The sequence below is a fragment of the Myotis yumanensis genome, unplaced genomic scaffold (genome assembly GCF_028538775.1).
Source record: "Myotis yumanensis isolate MYYU_CA2020_CCGP unplaced genomic scaffold, mMyoYum1.0.hap1 SCAF_3, whole genome shotgun sequence".
Lineage (NCBI taxonomy): Eukaryota > Metazoa > Chordata > Mammalia > Chiroptera > Vespertilionidae > Myotis > Myotis yumanensis.
The window spans coordinates 116,696,150-116,713,288 of NW_027223754.1; the positions used below are offsets into that span (position 1 = coordinate 116,696,150).

A 17,139-nucleotide genomic window follows, 5' to 3' on the forward strand; every position below is an offset into this window, starting at 1 on the left:
TTTTGCTGCATTCTAACTGATTATGCAGTCCCTTTAAGAGTGACTTTGAATCTGAGGAACAACATAAATACACACAGTACTGTTATGTAATGTGTTCACTTTCACTTATGATGTCTACATTTAAAAGCTAAAATTAGAACTCACACTTTTCTTGATAAGTTTATCTATATTTTGAAATATTAACACTTTAACAATACTGTACCAATGACTAATTTCATTCATTGTAATACTGCAGTTCTTATCTTCAAAGTTTGAAAGATACTTTCACAGCACTGTCACCCTCTTTCGACTTATCGATACTGACAAGGCCCCGGGAACACCTGACGCCATACCTGTACGGTGTCAGAATGTTCAGAGGAGGAGGTTTATCACTCTGGTTGTAGATGTCAGCGACAGGGTTAGGAATGCTGTTCTTCGAAACCACCTGCTGGTCTTGGACTGTGGAACTTTTGAAAGCTTTTTTCATGTTGATATCCTGCAGTGACACTATTTAGAGAAAAGTCCCCAAGTTGAGTAACATCAAGATAGTTTAACTGTTTACAAATAAGTACAATTTGAGTCACAATCATAAACATCTCCTAGTAAAATCAAATAATGTGGTTGTTGTTTTCATTTAAAGACATGCTAAAGTAGCATGTGAGTTCCTTCCCTCTCATAACTCACAGTGACCTCTGTGAAGGCATGTCTTTCTTCTTTTGTAGCGATCTAATTACTCCATTCAACCTAATATTATAGCATTGTTATTCATTTAAATAGGACTTATTGGAAATCATACAGAAATAAAGTTATAAGTATTAACAGTCATGTAAATACATAGATCTGGGCATCCTGGGGGGAGGCATTCAAACACTTAATACCATGTACATATATATAAAGAGCCAGGGGCTGTCACTTCCGAAACAACCAAATGGACGACTGAATAGGCTGAGTGGGGGAACCAGGCCGGCAGGGGGGTTAGTGAGGGACGACCAAACGACTGAACAAGCAGGCTGCGTGGGGCGACTAGGACAGCAGGGGGGTTAGTAAGGGATGACCAAACAACTGAACAGCAAGCTGTGTGGGGCGAACAGGCTGGCAGGGGGGCCAGTGAGGGATGACCAAAAAACTGAACAGCAGGCTGCATGGGGTGATCAGGCCGGCAGGGGAGGCAGTGAGGGGTGACCAGGCTGGCAGAGGGGGGCAGTGAGGAGCAATCAGGCCAGCAGGGGCACAGTTGGGGGCAACCAGGCCGGCGGGGGGAGGAGGGGGTGGCCAGTGAGAGGCTACCAGTCTGACGGGGGGGGGGGGGCAGTTGGGGACAACCAGGCTGGCAGGAGGGCAGTTAGGGGCAACCAGGCTGGCAGGGTGGGGCAGTTAGGGGCGACCAGGTTGGCGGGGTGGGTAGTTGGGGGTGACCAGTCCGGCATGGGGGGCAGTTAGGGGTGATCAGGTCAGCAGATAGAGGCAGTTAGGGGTGATCAGGCTGGCTGGGGGCCAGTTAGTGGCGAGCAGGCAGGCAGGCAGGTGAGCAGTTAGGAACCAGCGGTCCTGGATTGTGAGAGGGATGTCTGACTGCCAGTTTCGGCAGTCAGACATCCCCCAAGGGGTCCCGGATTGGAGAGGGTGCAGGCTGGTCTGAGGGGAAGCCCCCCCGCCCCCCGCATGCATGAATTTTGTGCACCAGGCCTCTACTTTACTTATAATACATGTAGGAAAGATTTCTGCAGAAAATTTAAAAACTGTAAAAAAAAAGGCATTACTTTTTTTCTGACACTATCATTAAAGAGAGACAGCAAAGCTTTTCAACAGTAAGATTTAAATTTAAGACATTAAAATTTAAATATTCTAGAAATTAAGTACATGATACAAAACTATACTAAGGAGTAAGAAAATCAGGACTGATTATGCTTACTTACTTCTTATGTTTTTACAACTTTATATCTCATGTACTAACTCATTTGACTTTGACACAAGTTTTCAGAGGTGGGCAAACTGGTCCCTTAACCCACTTGACCAATGGAGCTAAAACTCAGATACACTGTAAAATCTCAAAAAATTTAATCCACAAGTTAACTTTTTCCAGTGTAAGGTTTATCACAAGACTTTCCATTGTAAACAAAAAACAAAAACAAACAAACAAAAAACCAGAAACCTGAAGAAAGATAAATATTTAAAAATCAATTTGGTAGCAATCTGAAAAATGAATGATTGATTTAAGATGTTAAAAATTCCTTCTCTGAATAAACCAACAGGTATTAAAATTTTAGTTTTTTACATAAAAGATTAATTTTAAAAATCAAATTAAAAAGCTCCACTATTTTTGTTGGAAAAGTCAGTAAAATTTAAATTTAAGACATTAAAATGTAAATGTTCTACATTTTTGTTAAATTTCTAATTCACTAATTTAATTCTGACCTTTAAAAAAGACATTTTTAAATTAGGGATGATTTCTACAAATAACCACATTTAAAAAAAACCTTCACTTTTTACTAATACTACTATTATACATCTATAGAAAAATCAGATGCTAGGATTATTTTAATGCAATAAGAGAAACTATAACTACCATTATATGAAGGTAAAATAATTTTTAAGCTGAACATTTTTCTCAAAGTAAACATGAAATGGCATTTCTTATACCTATTTACAGATTTTCCCCCCAGTCTAATCTCAATCCTTCACTCAAAAGATATTGAAAATGAAATTTTAAAAAAGGAATTGAGTTTTCTGTTGAAACTGCCACAATTTCAGGGTGCATCATCAAGCTGATTACAGTGAACTATACAGTGCTTGCCAATATGAACATTATTTTAAGACCCCACAGTCTAAAGGTTTTCAGTAAATGCTATTTCTAAGAAGTTAAACCACCAAGATCATTTAAAGGCATCAACCCTAACAAAATATGGGGTAGAAGCCTTCACTTGCACACTCTGTATGTATAACCTGCTCTCTTAGTTGGACCATATCTTTGGATTGATTCTGTAATTTTTAGGTAAGAAAGTATCTTTAAAAGAACTACTAATAGCCTAAATTAGGACTTCTAATACTGAATGCATTCAAAAAAATCCTTTAAAACAAATACTAAATGGGTAAATTTTTTTTAAAAAAAGAACGTATAGCATATGAGATATGATATGAATATGAATCTTTTTAAAATAATTATTTAAAATATATTTTATTGATTTTTTACAGTGAGGAAGGGAGAGGGATAGAGAGTTAGAAACATCGATGCGAGAGAAACATCGATGAGCTGCCTCCTGCACACCTCCTACTGGGGATGTGCCCACAACCAAGGTACATGCCCTTGACTGGAATCGAACCTGGGACCCTCAATTCGCAGGCCAATGCTCTATCCACCGAGTCAAACCAGTTAGGGCTAAAATAAATTTTTATTGATTTCAGAGAGGAAAGGAGGAGAGACAGAAACATCAATAATGAGAATCATTGATCAGCTGCCTCCAACATTCCCCTCATTGGGGAACGAGCCCGCAACCTGGGCACGTGCCCTGAGTGGGAATCGAACTGTGACCTCCTGGTTCATAGGTCGAAGCTCAGCCACTGAGCCACAGAGCCAGGCTGACGTGAATCTTTTAGTTGCTAATTAACACAAAGTCGTGGGTTGTGCCCCCCTCACTATTCTTCTAGAAAGAGACAAGATGAAATATCAGCATAGTACCCCAAGGAAAAAGCAGTAATTGCCCTGCAATTAATTACTACTGTGTTGTCAAGATCACTGCTAGCTCATTGCTTTTGTGCAATTACATACCCTCTTCCACTGTCGAATCCAGCTGGGTAACTTTGACAGCAAGGCGATCAATTCTGTCTTGAAGAGAATTTGCTCTGATGTAAAAGTTGTTAGCCTCATTAAACAACTCACCAAATATGTCTTCAGCATGTTTGCCTGTAGGAGAAAATGAATGGAGAGAGCCATCTGTTAAGAACTGCTGAGGCGGCCTTCACACGTTCTCACACTGCCGATTACTGTTAACACAGGGGATTTTGTGCAAATGATTATAAAAATAAAGTGTCACAGTCAAGGGTCTTTAGAAGTTTTGAAAATTTATTAGGGCTGTTCACACATATCAGAAATTGATCCAAAGTTGTAAGAACTTTAAAATACTGCAGATAATATAGAATTTTTACTTAATTGCTACATGAGCTATCACGCAAGTTGTTTCCCATTAAATTAAACTTCTTTTGAAAAAATTACTCTGATTTTGCATGCTTTATGTATAAATAGAATCTCAGTACCTAAACTTTCCTTTTACTTCCAAGGATAATTCAATAAGTCATGTTGGTTTCTAAATTTAGGATGTTATCTTATTCACAATTAGAAAAGTTAGGTATCTTACACTGCGCCTAACACTTTCAAATGGCATTAAATTGTTCTAATTCATATTTAAAATCTAAGTATATAGTGCTGACTCTGTAACTCTCAAATAATCAGTATTTTGTACTCTGAGTTAAATTTTTCTGTATGGATCACTTCTACATTCTTGTGAGTGCTAGACACAACTATTTTCCTCAAAGTGTAATTAATACATTTCTGAAAATCTGACACGCAAGAAAAAAATCTGTCTATGTTAAATTTCCAGATCCTAACACCATTCCTGTAGTCATTCAACAAACATCTAGTCTGAGTGTGCTAGGCACATCTGCATCCCATCTCCTCTGACAGAGATGCCACTTTTTAAAGATAAACTTTCTTTTTAAGAACAGTTTTAGGTTCGCAGCAAACATGCACAGCTTCCCCCAACATCCAGCTCCAGAGTGGAACATTTGTTATAATTGATGACCCACACTGACACATCATCATCACCTGGATCATTTTAGTTCCAGAGAATCACATGGTTTGCTCCCTCACCTCATCTGGGTCTACCCAAACCTAGGTCACCGTCTAAGTGAGACTTTCTCTAGCAACTGTAGCTAAACGGCAACCACTTCACCTCACCTCACCTACACACACACACACACACACACACACACACACACACACACCTATCCCTTCCCTGCTCTAATTTTCTCCTTTGCACTTACCATCACTTATACTCATTCATCTTGTTTCCTGCCTATCTCCTTCCACTAGACTATAGGACCCAAGGGAATAAGAGCTCTCCTCTGTTCTGTGCATTGCTGTACCAATCCCTAAGGTGTGGTGTATGCCCAGCTTAGAGAAGGTGCTCCCAACATTTTGGAATAAATGAATAAAAATGCACTAAAGTCAATTCTTCAGGATGAAGATTAGGGTGAGCAAGATCAGATGCCCCTCTCTGTGTTCTCACAATACCCTAAGCATACCTCAATCACAGGACTCATCACAGAACTCTAATCTTGTCTATTTACAGAAGTTCTTTGAAAACATGAGCTATATCTCTTATCTCTGCATTGTGCTGAGCCAGTGCCTTGTATTTCTTGAATAAAACACACAGGGTCTATACCAGTTGTTAATAAGTACACAACCAACAAATACTCCCCTGCACAAGTTTGGGAAATGCTGGGCTACAAAGATTTAAAATGTTTCTTTGCCTTGGGGCATGTCAAAAGCCTTAATATGTTGCTAATATGTGTTAAGAATCTGCAAGAGAAGCAGCAACGTTTTCAAACTGACTGGGTCTGGAAACACCTAGTAACATCTTTCAGAACCACTGTCTTATGAAGCCCATGGGGGAAATGCCTGCCCACTGAGCTGGATGACCTGGAGCAAACACCATTTTTCAAATGCTTTATATCCAAGTCTGTCCATAGTTTGTTTTGAATGTCAGACATAGTTAAAATGTAACCAACTAACTTTTGTTTTTCTAGTTGATCATTTATAGTTTAAAGTTATTACAGCCCTAGCTGATTTGGCTCAGTGGATAGAGTGTCGGCCTGTGTACTGAAGGATCCCGGGTTTGATTCCGATCAAGGGCACATACCTGGGTTACAGGCTCGATCCCCAGTAGGGGGCATGCAGGAGGCAGCCAGTCAATGATTCTCTCTCATCATTGATGTCTCTCTCTCTCTCTCTCTCTCTCTCTATCTCTCTCCTTTCCTCTCTAAAATCAATAAAAATATATTTAAAAAGTTATTTGGTACAACTCCAAAAAAATCCCATTTCTTTCTAGCTATGCAGAAATCTAATTAATAGGGACAGTATACGTCACCAGGAATGTGGGCGTATACAACAGTCTCTTGCAAAAGTTACACTAGTATCTTCAAAGCACAGCAAGTATGGTTAAGAACCACACCCTGGGAGACACTATAAGTTGAAAAGGGTACATACATAACAAGTCCCTTCTACCTTCAGTGCTTAACCCTATTTGAAAAAAAAAATTACATGTATATGTATGTATATATATATATGTATATATATATATATATATATGTGCAATTGATACTATAGTCCCATTGGAAGTTCTCAATTTATAAAAGAAAAAACAACAACACACACAGAGAAATTAAATACTTTAATATTTAATCTTTTGCCAGCTGCTGAAAGCTGATAAGTGACTAAAGAGAAGAATATTTAAGGAACTATAATTACTGCTGAACAAGAATAAAGTGTTGCAATTACAGTGTTCAGTTTTACAAACAACTTATTTGAAAAGCTTGATTTTAATCATTCTTTCAATGGCACGTTCATTAATAGCTAAACTAAAATAATTGAAGACCACACTGAGGTAAGTGCAATTCATTCATTTTTTTGCTGACCAAGAATCTTCTTATATAATTGTCAGGCCCATTATGAACTTGTGCCCAAGTATGTCAGGTTGAGAAGTATAAAAATTCTGCATGGATTTTCAATTGCATTTAAAAGGAAGGTTCAATGAAAACAACCAGTATGTTTGTTATGAGTCCTTTCTGTGGAACAAGAAACCATTCATGACAAAGTCCTTCAGAAATTTAATACACATATCTAGCACATAGATATTGGTGTGTCAAGATTTTGGCTTCTCATTTTCCACTAAAAAGAAGTAGGATTCTGGGGAAAATGACTGGATATGAGGCTAAGGGTGAAAAAGTACTAAATAAACTTAGAATATCTTGCTGTACTTTTCTTTAAAAAGTAAAGAAGTACTCAGAGATTGGTGGGGACATGGCAGAAGGACACAGAAGCCAGCCTAAAAGGGCTCCAACTGGCCAAATGTGGGAAAATGTGAGCATCAAAATAAATAATAAAGACAATGGATTATAACCCAGACAATAAATAAGAATCTATGAGTCCAAATTGATACAAATAAACGAATGAATGAATAGGGAAAGAATTGCAAACACTTACAGCAGAATTCCAACTAATAAATGTAGGAGAAATTATGGAATGATCAAAATCATCATTCTCAACTACTACAGTAATAGTTTTGAGCAAAAATCATCAATAGATGCTGAGACTAGTGAGGAGAAGTGGGATGGGGACAGGATATTACTGTCATAACGTATCTCCCTGTAAGATACTCAATTATATATGGACAGGGATGGGGAACCTTTACATTAGAAAATCCTATGGACAAAATGTTAACCAAGGATCAAAGGTAACGTGGACACTCATGGGACAAACAGATAATCCATGCTTCCTCATAAAATGCACTGAGGACATGTCTCATCACTCTGCCATACATAGTCCTGCCAATATCCTGTATCTAATCGTGAGGAAGCATCAGAAGATACAAAACAAGGGACAATCCACAAAAAATAACAGCCAGTTCCCTTTAAAAATGTCAAGTCACAAAAGTTAAATAAAGACTGAGAGCTGTTCCAGATTAAAGGAGATATATTAACAGGTACATATATGTGTATGTATACATATATACACATATGTTGAGGAGATGGAGGAGAAAGAAAGGCAGGAGAAAAAGAGAAGTCTCTGAGGGAAAAGATGTGGTAAAATAATAAATAAGTGAAAGTTTATGAGAATTCTTTGTATTGTTCTTCAGCTTTTTGTAAGAGAGATACTATGTCAAAAAAAGTTAAAAAAGAGACTTTTTACAGTACCTATAATAAAGTCCAGTTGCTACTGAATTCCATAAAATAATAAAAAAGTCATAATTAGTGAGCCCTAAGCTTTTCTTTTTTTTTAAATTGTTTTATTGCTTAAAGTATTACAAAGAGTATTACATATGTCTCCTTTTTTTTCCCACCCTTGACAATCCCCTAGCCTCCCCTAACCCCCAGTGTCTTATGTCGATTGGTTACATTTATATGCATGCATACAAGTCCTTCGGTTGATCTCTTACCCCCTCCCCTCCCGCCTGGCAACCCTCCCCGGCCTTCCCGCTGTAGTTTGACAGTCTGTTCAAGGTTGCTCTGCCTCTGTATCTATTTTTGTTCATAAGTTTATAATGGTCTTTATTATCCATAAATGAGTGAGATCATGTGGTATATTTCCTTCATTGACTGGCTTATTTCACTTAGCACAATGCTCTCCAGTTCCGTCCATGCTGTTGCAAATGGTAAGAATTCCTTCTTTTTTACAGCAGCACAGTATTCCACTGTGTAGATGTACCACAGTTTTCTAATCCATTCATCTACTGATGGGCACTTAGGCTGTTTCCAGATCTTAGCTATGGTGGATTGTGCTGCTATGAACACAGGGATGCATATATCCTTTCTGATTGGTGTTTCTGTTTTCTTGGGATATATTCCTAGAAGTGGGATCACAGGGTCAAATGGGAGTTCCATTTTTACTTTTTTGAGAAAACTCCATACTGTCTTCCATAGTGGCTGCACCAGTCTGCATTCCCACCAGCAGTGCACAAGTGTTCCTTTTTCTCCACATCCTCTCCAGCACATGTCAGTTTGCTGATTTGTTGATGATAGCCATTCTGACAGGTGTGAGATGGTACCTCATTGTTGTTTTGATTTGCATTTCTTGGATGATTAGTGGCTTTGGGCATGTTTTCATATGTGTCTTGACTTTCTGGATGTCCTCTTTTGAAAAGTGTCTATTTAGGTCCTTTGCCCATTTTTTGATTGGATTGTTTATCTTCCTTTTGTTAAGTTGTATGAGTTCCCTATAAATGTTGGAGATTAAACCCTTATCGGTGATAACATTGGCAAATATGTTCTCTCATGCAGTGGGCTTTCTTGTTGTTTTGTTGATGGTTTCCTTTGCTGTGCAGAAGCTTTTTATTTTGATGTAGTCCCACTTGTTTATTTTCTCTTTAGTTTCCAATGCCCTAGGAGCTGTATCAGTGAAGAAATTGCTTCAGCATATGTCTGAGATTTGTTGCCTTTGGATTCTTCTAGTATTTTTATGGTTTCCTGTCGTACATTTAAGTCCTTTATCCATTTTGAGTTTATTTTTGTGTACAGTGTAAGTTGGTGGTCTAGTTTCATTTTTTTGCATGTATCTGTCCAATTTTCCCAACACCATTTATTGAAGAGACTATCTTGACTCCATTGTATGTTCTTGCCTCCTTTGTCAAATATTAATTGAGCATATTGGTTCGGGCCGATTTCTGGGCTCTCTATTCTGTTCCATTGATCTATATGTCTGTTCTTGTGCCAGTACCAGGCAGTTCTGAGAACAGTGGCTTTGTAATACAGCTTGCTATCTGGTATTGAGATCCCAACTACTTTGTTCTTTATCAGGATCGCTGCAGCTATTCAGGGTCTTTTTTTATTCCAGATGAATTTTTGGCGAGTTCGTTCTAGGTCTGTGAAATATGCCGTTGGTATTCTAATGAGAAGTGCGTTGAATTTAGAGATTGCTTTGGGTAGTATGGACATTTTAATGATGTTGATTCTACCAATCCATGAACACGGTATGTTCTTCCATCTGTTTATGTCTTCTCTATCTCTTTTTTCAACATCCTGTAGTTTTCTGAGTAGAGGTCTTTTACCTCTTTAGTTAAGTTTATTCCTAGGTATTTAATTTTTTTGGTGCAATGGTAAATGGGATTGTTTTCTTAGTCTCTCTTTCTGTAAGTTCACTATTGGTGTATAGAAATGCCATAGATCAGGGGTCCTCAAACTTTTTAAACAGGGGGCCAGTTCACTGTCCCTTAGACCGTTGGAGGGCTGGACTATAGTTTAAAAAAAAATACGAACAAATTCCTAGGCACACTGCACATATCTTATTTTGAAGTAAAAAAAAAAAAAAAACGGGAACAAATACAACATTTGTATTTGCATGTGGCCCGCGGGCCATAGTTTGAGGACCCCTGCCATAGATTTTTTGGCATTAATTTTGTATCCTGCTAGATGGCCAAATTCATTTATTAAGTCTAATAGTTTTTTGATGGAGTCTTTAGGGTTTTTTATGTATAATATCATGTCATCTGCAAATAAAGACAGTTTTACTTCTTCTTTTCCAATTTGGATGCCTTTTATTTCTTCTTCTTGCCTAATTGCAATGGCTAATACTTCCAGTACTATGTCAAACAGTAGTGGTGAGAGTGGGCATCCCTGTCTTGTTCCTGTTCTTAGGGGAAATGGTGTTAGTTTTTTTCCATTGAGTATGATGTTGGCTGTGGGTTTATCATATATGGCTTTTATTATGTTGAGGTATGATCCTTCTACTCCCACCTTGCTGAGAGTTTTTATCAAAAATGGGTGTTGGATTTTGTTAAATGCTTTTTCTGCATCAACTGATATGACTATGTGTTTTCTTTCTTTCAATTTGTTTATGTGATGTATCACGTTTATTGATTTGCGGATATTGTACCATCCTTGCATCCCTAGGATAAATCCTACTTGGTCATGGTGTATGATCTTTCTGATGTACTGCTGGATCCGATTTGCTAAGATTTTGTTGAGGATTTTGGCATCTATGTTCATGAGGGATATTGGCCTGTAATTCTCTTTCATTGTGTTGTCTTTGTCTGGTTTTGGTATTAGGGTGATGCTGGCTTCATAGAATGAGATTGGAAGTGTTCCTTCCTCTTGAATTTTTTGTAGTAGTCTGAGGAGGATAGGTTTTAGTTCTTCCTTGAATGTTTGGTAAAACTCCCCTGTCAAGCCGTCTGGTCCTGGGCTTTTGTTTGCTGGAAGCTTTTTGATGACTGCTTCAATTTCTTCCATAGTTATCAGCCTATTGAGATTTTTAGATTCTTCCTGATTGAGTTTTGGAATGTTGTATTTTTCTAGGAATATGTCCATTTCCTCCAGGTTGTCTAGTTTGTTGGAGTAGAGTTGTCCATAGTATTTTTTAACAATCATTTGTATTTCTGTGGGGTCTGTTGTTATTTCGCCTCTATCATTTCTGATTTTGTTTATTTGGGTCATCTCTCTTTGCTTCTTGGTGAGCCTGGCTAGAGGTTTGTCAATCTTGTTTATCCTTTCAAAGGCTCTTGGTTTCATTGATTTTCTGTATTGTTTTTTTTTGGTCTCTATGTCATTTATTTCTGCTCTAATCTTTATTATCTCCTTCCTTCTGCTCACTCTGGGCTTTTCTTGTTGCTCTCTTTCTAGTTCTTTGAGATGTAGAGTTAGATGATTTACTACCATTTTTTCTTGTTTTTTGAGATAGGCCTGTAGAGCTATAAACTTCCCTCTCAGGACTGCTTTCATTGTGTCCCATAGGTTTTGGATTGTTGTGTTTTCATTGTCATTAGTTTCCAGGATGTTTTTAATTTCTTCTTTGATCTCATTGGTAACCCAATCAATATTTAATAACATGCTAGTCAGCTTCCAAGCGCTTGAGTATTTTGGGTTGTTTTTATTGTAGTTTATTTCTAATATTATGCCATTCTGGTCTGAGAAGATGCTTGGTATGATTTCAATCTTCTTGAATTTGGGGAGACTTTGTTTGTGACCCAATATGTGGTCTATTTTTGAAAATGTCCCATGAGCACTTGAGAAGAACGTATATTCTGTGGCTGTGGGGTGAAATGTTCTGAAGATGTCAATTAAGTCCATCTGATCTAGTGAGTCATTTAGGATTGCTGTTTCTTTGCCGATTTTTTTGTCTAGAGGATTTATCCAGTGATGTCAGTGGTGCATGAAAGTCCCCTACTATGATTGTATTGTTGTCTATCTCTCCCTTGATATCTTCCAGGAGTTTTTTTTTCTGTATTTGGGTGCTCCTGCATTGGGTGCATATATGTTTATCAGGGTTATGTCCTCTTGTTGTATTGATCCCTGTAGTATTATGAAGTGGCCTTCCTCATCTCTTGTTATGGCCTTCACTTTGAGGTCTATTTTGTCTGATATAAGTATTGCTACCCCAGTTTTCTTTTCCTTTCCATTTGCCTGAAAGATATTTTTCCATCCCTTCACTTTCAGTCTGTGTGAGTCCCTTATTCAAGCTTTTTTTCTTTTTAAAGTATTTTTTCTACTATGAAAGCAATCCATGCTTATTATAAGACATATAGAAAACACAGAAATAAACAATAAAAAATGGCCTGAAGTCCAATCTAAAACATCTACTGTTAACATTTTGATCTTTGTTGTGTTTATAAGTCTGTGAAAAGTAAAAAAACAACAAACAAAACCAAAAAACAAAACATAGTATATACCCTGATTCTTTGAAAAGTCTGAGTATATATGTAATATATGCTCATGTAGAAAATTTAGGAAAATAAAAAGAAATGTCACCCATAGTTAACTACAGTGAACTTTTTGATATACTCTTTACAATATTCTTTCTAAGCATTTTATAAAAATTAAGATCACAGATGTCAATTATTAAGTATTTGCTGTCAGTTTATTCAGCAAATACTTATTTACTTATTAAGCACTGTGTACCAGGCACTTAAAGATACACAGCATTGCCTGGCCAATGTGGCTCAGTTGGTTGAGCAGGTAGCAGGTAGAATTCCCAGTCAGAGCACATGCCTGGGTTGTGGGCTTGATCCCAATGGGGGGAGTGCAGGAGGCAGCCAATCGATGTTTCTCTACATTGATGTTTCTATCTCTTTCTACCTCTCCCTTCCCCTCTCTCTAAAATCAATTTTTAAAAAAAGATATATAGTAGTGAACATAGCCACAAACCTTATATCAGACAGACAATATGTCACATGAAGATAAGTGTTATGAAGAGAATAGATGGTAAAGGAACAGACAGTGGTGGAGGTGGGTGGTATTTAGGTGGTCACTAAAGGCCACCTAAGGTGATAAGAGATCTATATGGATGTCTGGGGGAGGAACCTTCCGGGCAGAATGCAGAAACACGCTTGGGATGTGAGAGCAGCATCAAGGAGGCCAATATGGCTAGAGCCCTGTGAGTAGAGGGAAAGTGGTAGCAAAAGACGGAGAAATAAACACCCTTCCCTTTAGGGGTGGGTGACTAGAGAGAAGCAGGGAGGTCAGATAGGAGGCTGCTGAAGATGTCTGGTATGAGAGGAAAAAGAGGCAAATCAAAAGCACTGCAAGAGTGGAGTTTGCATTTACTAACAGATGGGGGGAAATATAGAAGAAAGGAATCATTAATTCTTTATTAGACATGCTGAGTTGAGATGCCCACTAGAAGTCCAAATGAAGAGACCCACCAATACAAGTTTGAAATCTAGGGGAGAGGTCTGAACTGAGGACATAAATTTGGATGTCTTCATGTAAAGATAGTATTTCAAGCCATAGACCAGATGAGATTGCCTAGTGAATGGGAATAGGCAGTGAAGACGGTTAATGACCCAGCCCTGGAGCACTCCAGCATACAGAGGTTGGGAAGACCATCAAAGAGACTAATAAAAAAGCACCTGAAGTGGGAGAAACATCAAGTGTACTGGCACGGAAACCAGGTAAGAAAGTTTCTCCAGAAGGAAGTTATCAACGGAGTCACATGCTGCCAATGGATCGAGTCACAAGACAGAGAATGAGCGCTGGACTTGGCAACATGGACAGAAACGTCACTGATAACATTAGCAAGCAGTTTCAAGAGTGGATGGGACAAAACTTTAATGAAGGAAGTGAGGGCCGTTGAGATATGAATGGTTCTTTAGGAATCTTGCTGTGAAGGGGAGCAAGAAATGGGTGCATAGGTAAAGACTGATCTCAGGTTCATTTAGTTGGAAGATTCCTCAATATATTCCTATTTAGTAGGGATGATGTAGACAGGGGGAACAGATGGTGCAGAGGAGAGAAGGTAAATGGATGAACCTGAGAGTGAGGGGTTCCATGCTTTACATAGAAACATGTACATACACCACTTTAAGGGAGAATGAGGAGGACACATAGTGCAGGCGCATATCAGATTTGGCAGAAGGGGGATGTTTTGTTCTCTGACTACTTTTATTTTCCAGTGAAATGAGATTAGCAAGTTCATCAGTGGTAGGAAGTTTGAGGTGGAAAGGGAGGATAAGATATAGGCAGGAAAACCAATTAATACAGAAATTACAGCAGGACTTCTGAGCAACACTGAGGGCTCAACTGAGGAATATGCTTGTAATTGTAAAACTTTCTTCTTTTCTAATGTAAGCATTTAAAGCTACAAATTTCCTTCTAAGCACTTCTGAAACCAAATTCCACAAACATATTGGTATTTTGTGTATTCATTACCACACAGTCAGACATAGTTTCTAATTTCCTTTATTGCTTCTTTGACTCAAAGATTATTTTTGCTTCATTTTCCAATATGTGAGAATTATCTAAAATGGTTATAATTATTATCTCATTCTAATTACACTCTTTATGATATCGATCTTTTCAAATGGATCACTATAGGGCCAAGCATATGTTCCTTTTAGACATTAAGAAAATGTGTGGGAGTTTTGTGTTCTACAAAGGGCAATTAAGTCACCCTGGGTTGGTAATGTGGTTCAAACCTTCTATATCCTTACAGATTTTCTGTCTATTTTGTTCCATCAATTACTGAGAGGATTGTGTTCAAATCTCATACTATGATTCTGTGTGTTTTTTTAATGTTTCCCTTTATTTCTATTTTTATTCTATGTACTTTGGAGCTCACTTATTAGGTACATAGACATTTAAGATGGTGTGTTTTTGATACATCTCTTTTATCACTATGGAATGTTCTTATTTATCTCTTTTATACTCTATTTGACATTAATATATCTACATAAGCTTTCTTATGTTCTATGTTTACATGGTATATATTTTTAGTATTTTCTTTATTTCTTTATTGTTTAAAGTATTACAAATAGTAGTACATATGTCTCCTTTTTCCTCCACTGACCTCCTCCCCTCCCCCCAGGCACATGCCCTCAGCCCCCTCCCCCAGTGTCTGTGTCCATTGGTTATCCTTATATGCATGCATACAAGTATTTTCTTTAAATCATTGTCTTCATCCTTAAAAATGCATGTATGTTAACCTTGCTGTTTTACTTATACTAATAAGTTCTGCCTTTTAAGTAGAAAGTTTAAAATATTTATTGCAATTATTGATACAGTGAGTTTAATTCTATCATTTGGGTATTAGTTTTCTATTTTTCTTTTCTGTTCCTTGTTCTTCTGTTCTTTTCCTGCCTTTTATCTGGGATAATCAAATAATTATCTTAGAATTCCATTTTATCTCCTCTATGTATTATCCTAGAGCAGTGATGGCGAACCTTTTGAGCTCGGCATGTCAACATTTTGAAAAACCCTAACTTAACTCTGGTGCCGTGTCACATATAGAAATTTTTTGATATTTGCAACCATAGTAAAACAAAGATTTATATTTTTGATATTTATTTTATATATTTAAATGCCATTTAACAAAGAAAAATCAACCAAATAAATGAGTTCGCGTCTCACCTCTGACACGCGTGTCATAGGTTCGCCATCACTGTCCTAGAGGTTACTGGAAATTAAAATATACATTCTTAATTCATCAAATTGTACTTTCAAATAATATAGTATTTCATAAACAATGTAAAACTCAACAGTAAAATTTCCATTTATCTCCTTCTTCCCTTAGAGCTCTTACTGAATATATTTTAATTTCATACAGTAAACAGTCAATATTTAAATAGAGATATAAATATATGACTTTTAAATATCTTTCTGGTGATCTTTATTCCTTCTCACACATCCAAGCTACCATCTGGTTTCATTCTCTTCAGCCTAAATAATTTGTTTTTAGCTTTTTTTTTTTTTTTTTTTTTTGTAGTGCAGGTCTGCCAAAAACTAATTCCCTCAGATTTTCTCTGAATAAAAATGTCTTTATTTCATTTTCATTTTTGAAGGGCATTTTCACTGGTTATAGAATGACAACTTTTTTCTTTTGTCACTTTATTCACTGCCTCCTGGTTTCCATTGTTTCTGATGATTAAGTCAGCTGTCATTTTTAACAATGTTTTCCCCTATTTATTTTCTCTTGCTTCTTTTAAGCTTTTTAAAATCATTGTTCACTTAGCAATATTATGATGATGTGACTATATGTGAATTACACGTTCTGAAATTTGTTGAACTTCTTGGATCATTTAATTGTTATCTATCATCAATATTCAAAAATTCTCATCCATATTTTTTCTGCACTACTCTCCTTTCCTCTTCTTCTGGAACTTCAATTATATATGTGTTAGACCATTTGATATTGTCCCATATTTTGAATACTATTTTTTTCTTACTAATTTTCTCTTCTGAATCAGTTTGGATAATTCCTATTGACTTGTCTCCAAGCTTACTAATCCCTTCTGCTTATGTCCAGTTTGCTTTTATGCCATCAAGTGAATTATTCCTGAGAATATATTTTTTAGTTCTAGTCTTTTTTTTTCTTAATAGTTTCCATTTTGCTGTTGAAATTCCCTATTTCTTCATATATGTTGTTGACCTTGTTCATTCTTTCCTTCAATGTATTTTTTATTCTTTCTTAGAATTTCCATACCTCTGCTCATATCATCCATATGTTCTTAAATGCTGTCTACTTTTTCATTAGAGCTTAGCATATTAATCATATCTAGTTTAAATTCATGGGCTAATAATTCCAACATCCCTGACACATCTCAATCTGGTTCTGATGCTTATTCTGTCTCTTTATACTGTGGTGTTTTGTGTGGGGTTTTTTGCCCTTTACATTTTGTTATTGAAAGCCAATCATGACATGGGTAAAAGGACCAAGGTATGGTGGCCTTTAATAATGAGTTGGGAAGGTGTGGGGGAGAGACAGTGTTCTATAGTCCTATAACGTTTCCCCCAGCTTTACTGAGGTATAACTGACAAAACTGCATATATTTAAAGTATACTATGTGATGATTTTACATGCATAAATTGTGAAATGATTACCACAATCAAGTTAATTAATACATCTACCTATAAATACTCACTCAATTGCCTGAGCAATCATTAAGCTCAGGCTTCATTAAT

The 17,139-nt window shown here is 37.0% G+C and overlaps 1 protein-coding gene across 3 annotated transcripts in view; it reads right to left on the reverse strand.

The window, feature by feature from the left end:
• The window catches only part of WASF3 (WASP family member 3), a 159,444-nt gene that overhangs the window by 19,307 nt on the left and 122,998 nt on the right, over positions 1 to 17,139 (reverse strand). For all 3 annotated transcript variants that reach the window (XM_070409437.1, XM_070409436.1, XM_070409435.1), the window contains 2 exons: positions 3,746 to 3,880; positions 333 to 486 (listed from right to left, as the gene is read on the reverse strand). In XM_070409437.1, the coding sequence (XP_070265538.1) occupies positions 333 to 466 (134 nt within the window). In that variant the 5' untranslated portion in view covers positions 467 to 486; positions 3,746 to 3,880. The remainder of the gene's footprint in view (positions 1 to 332; positions 487 to 3,745; positions 3,881 to 17,139) is intronic.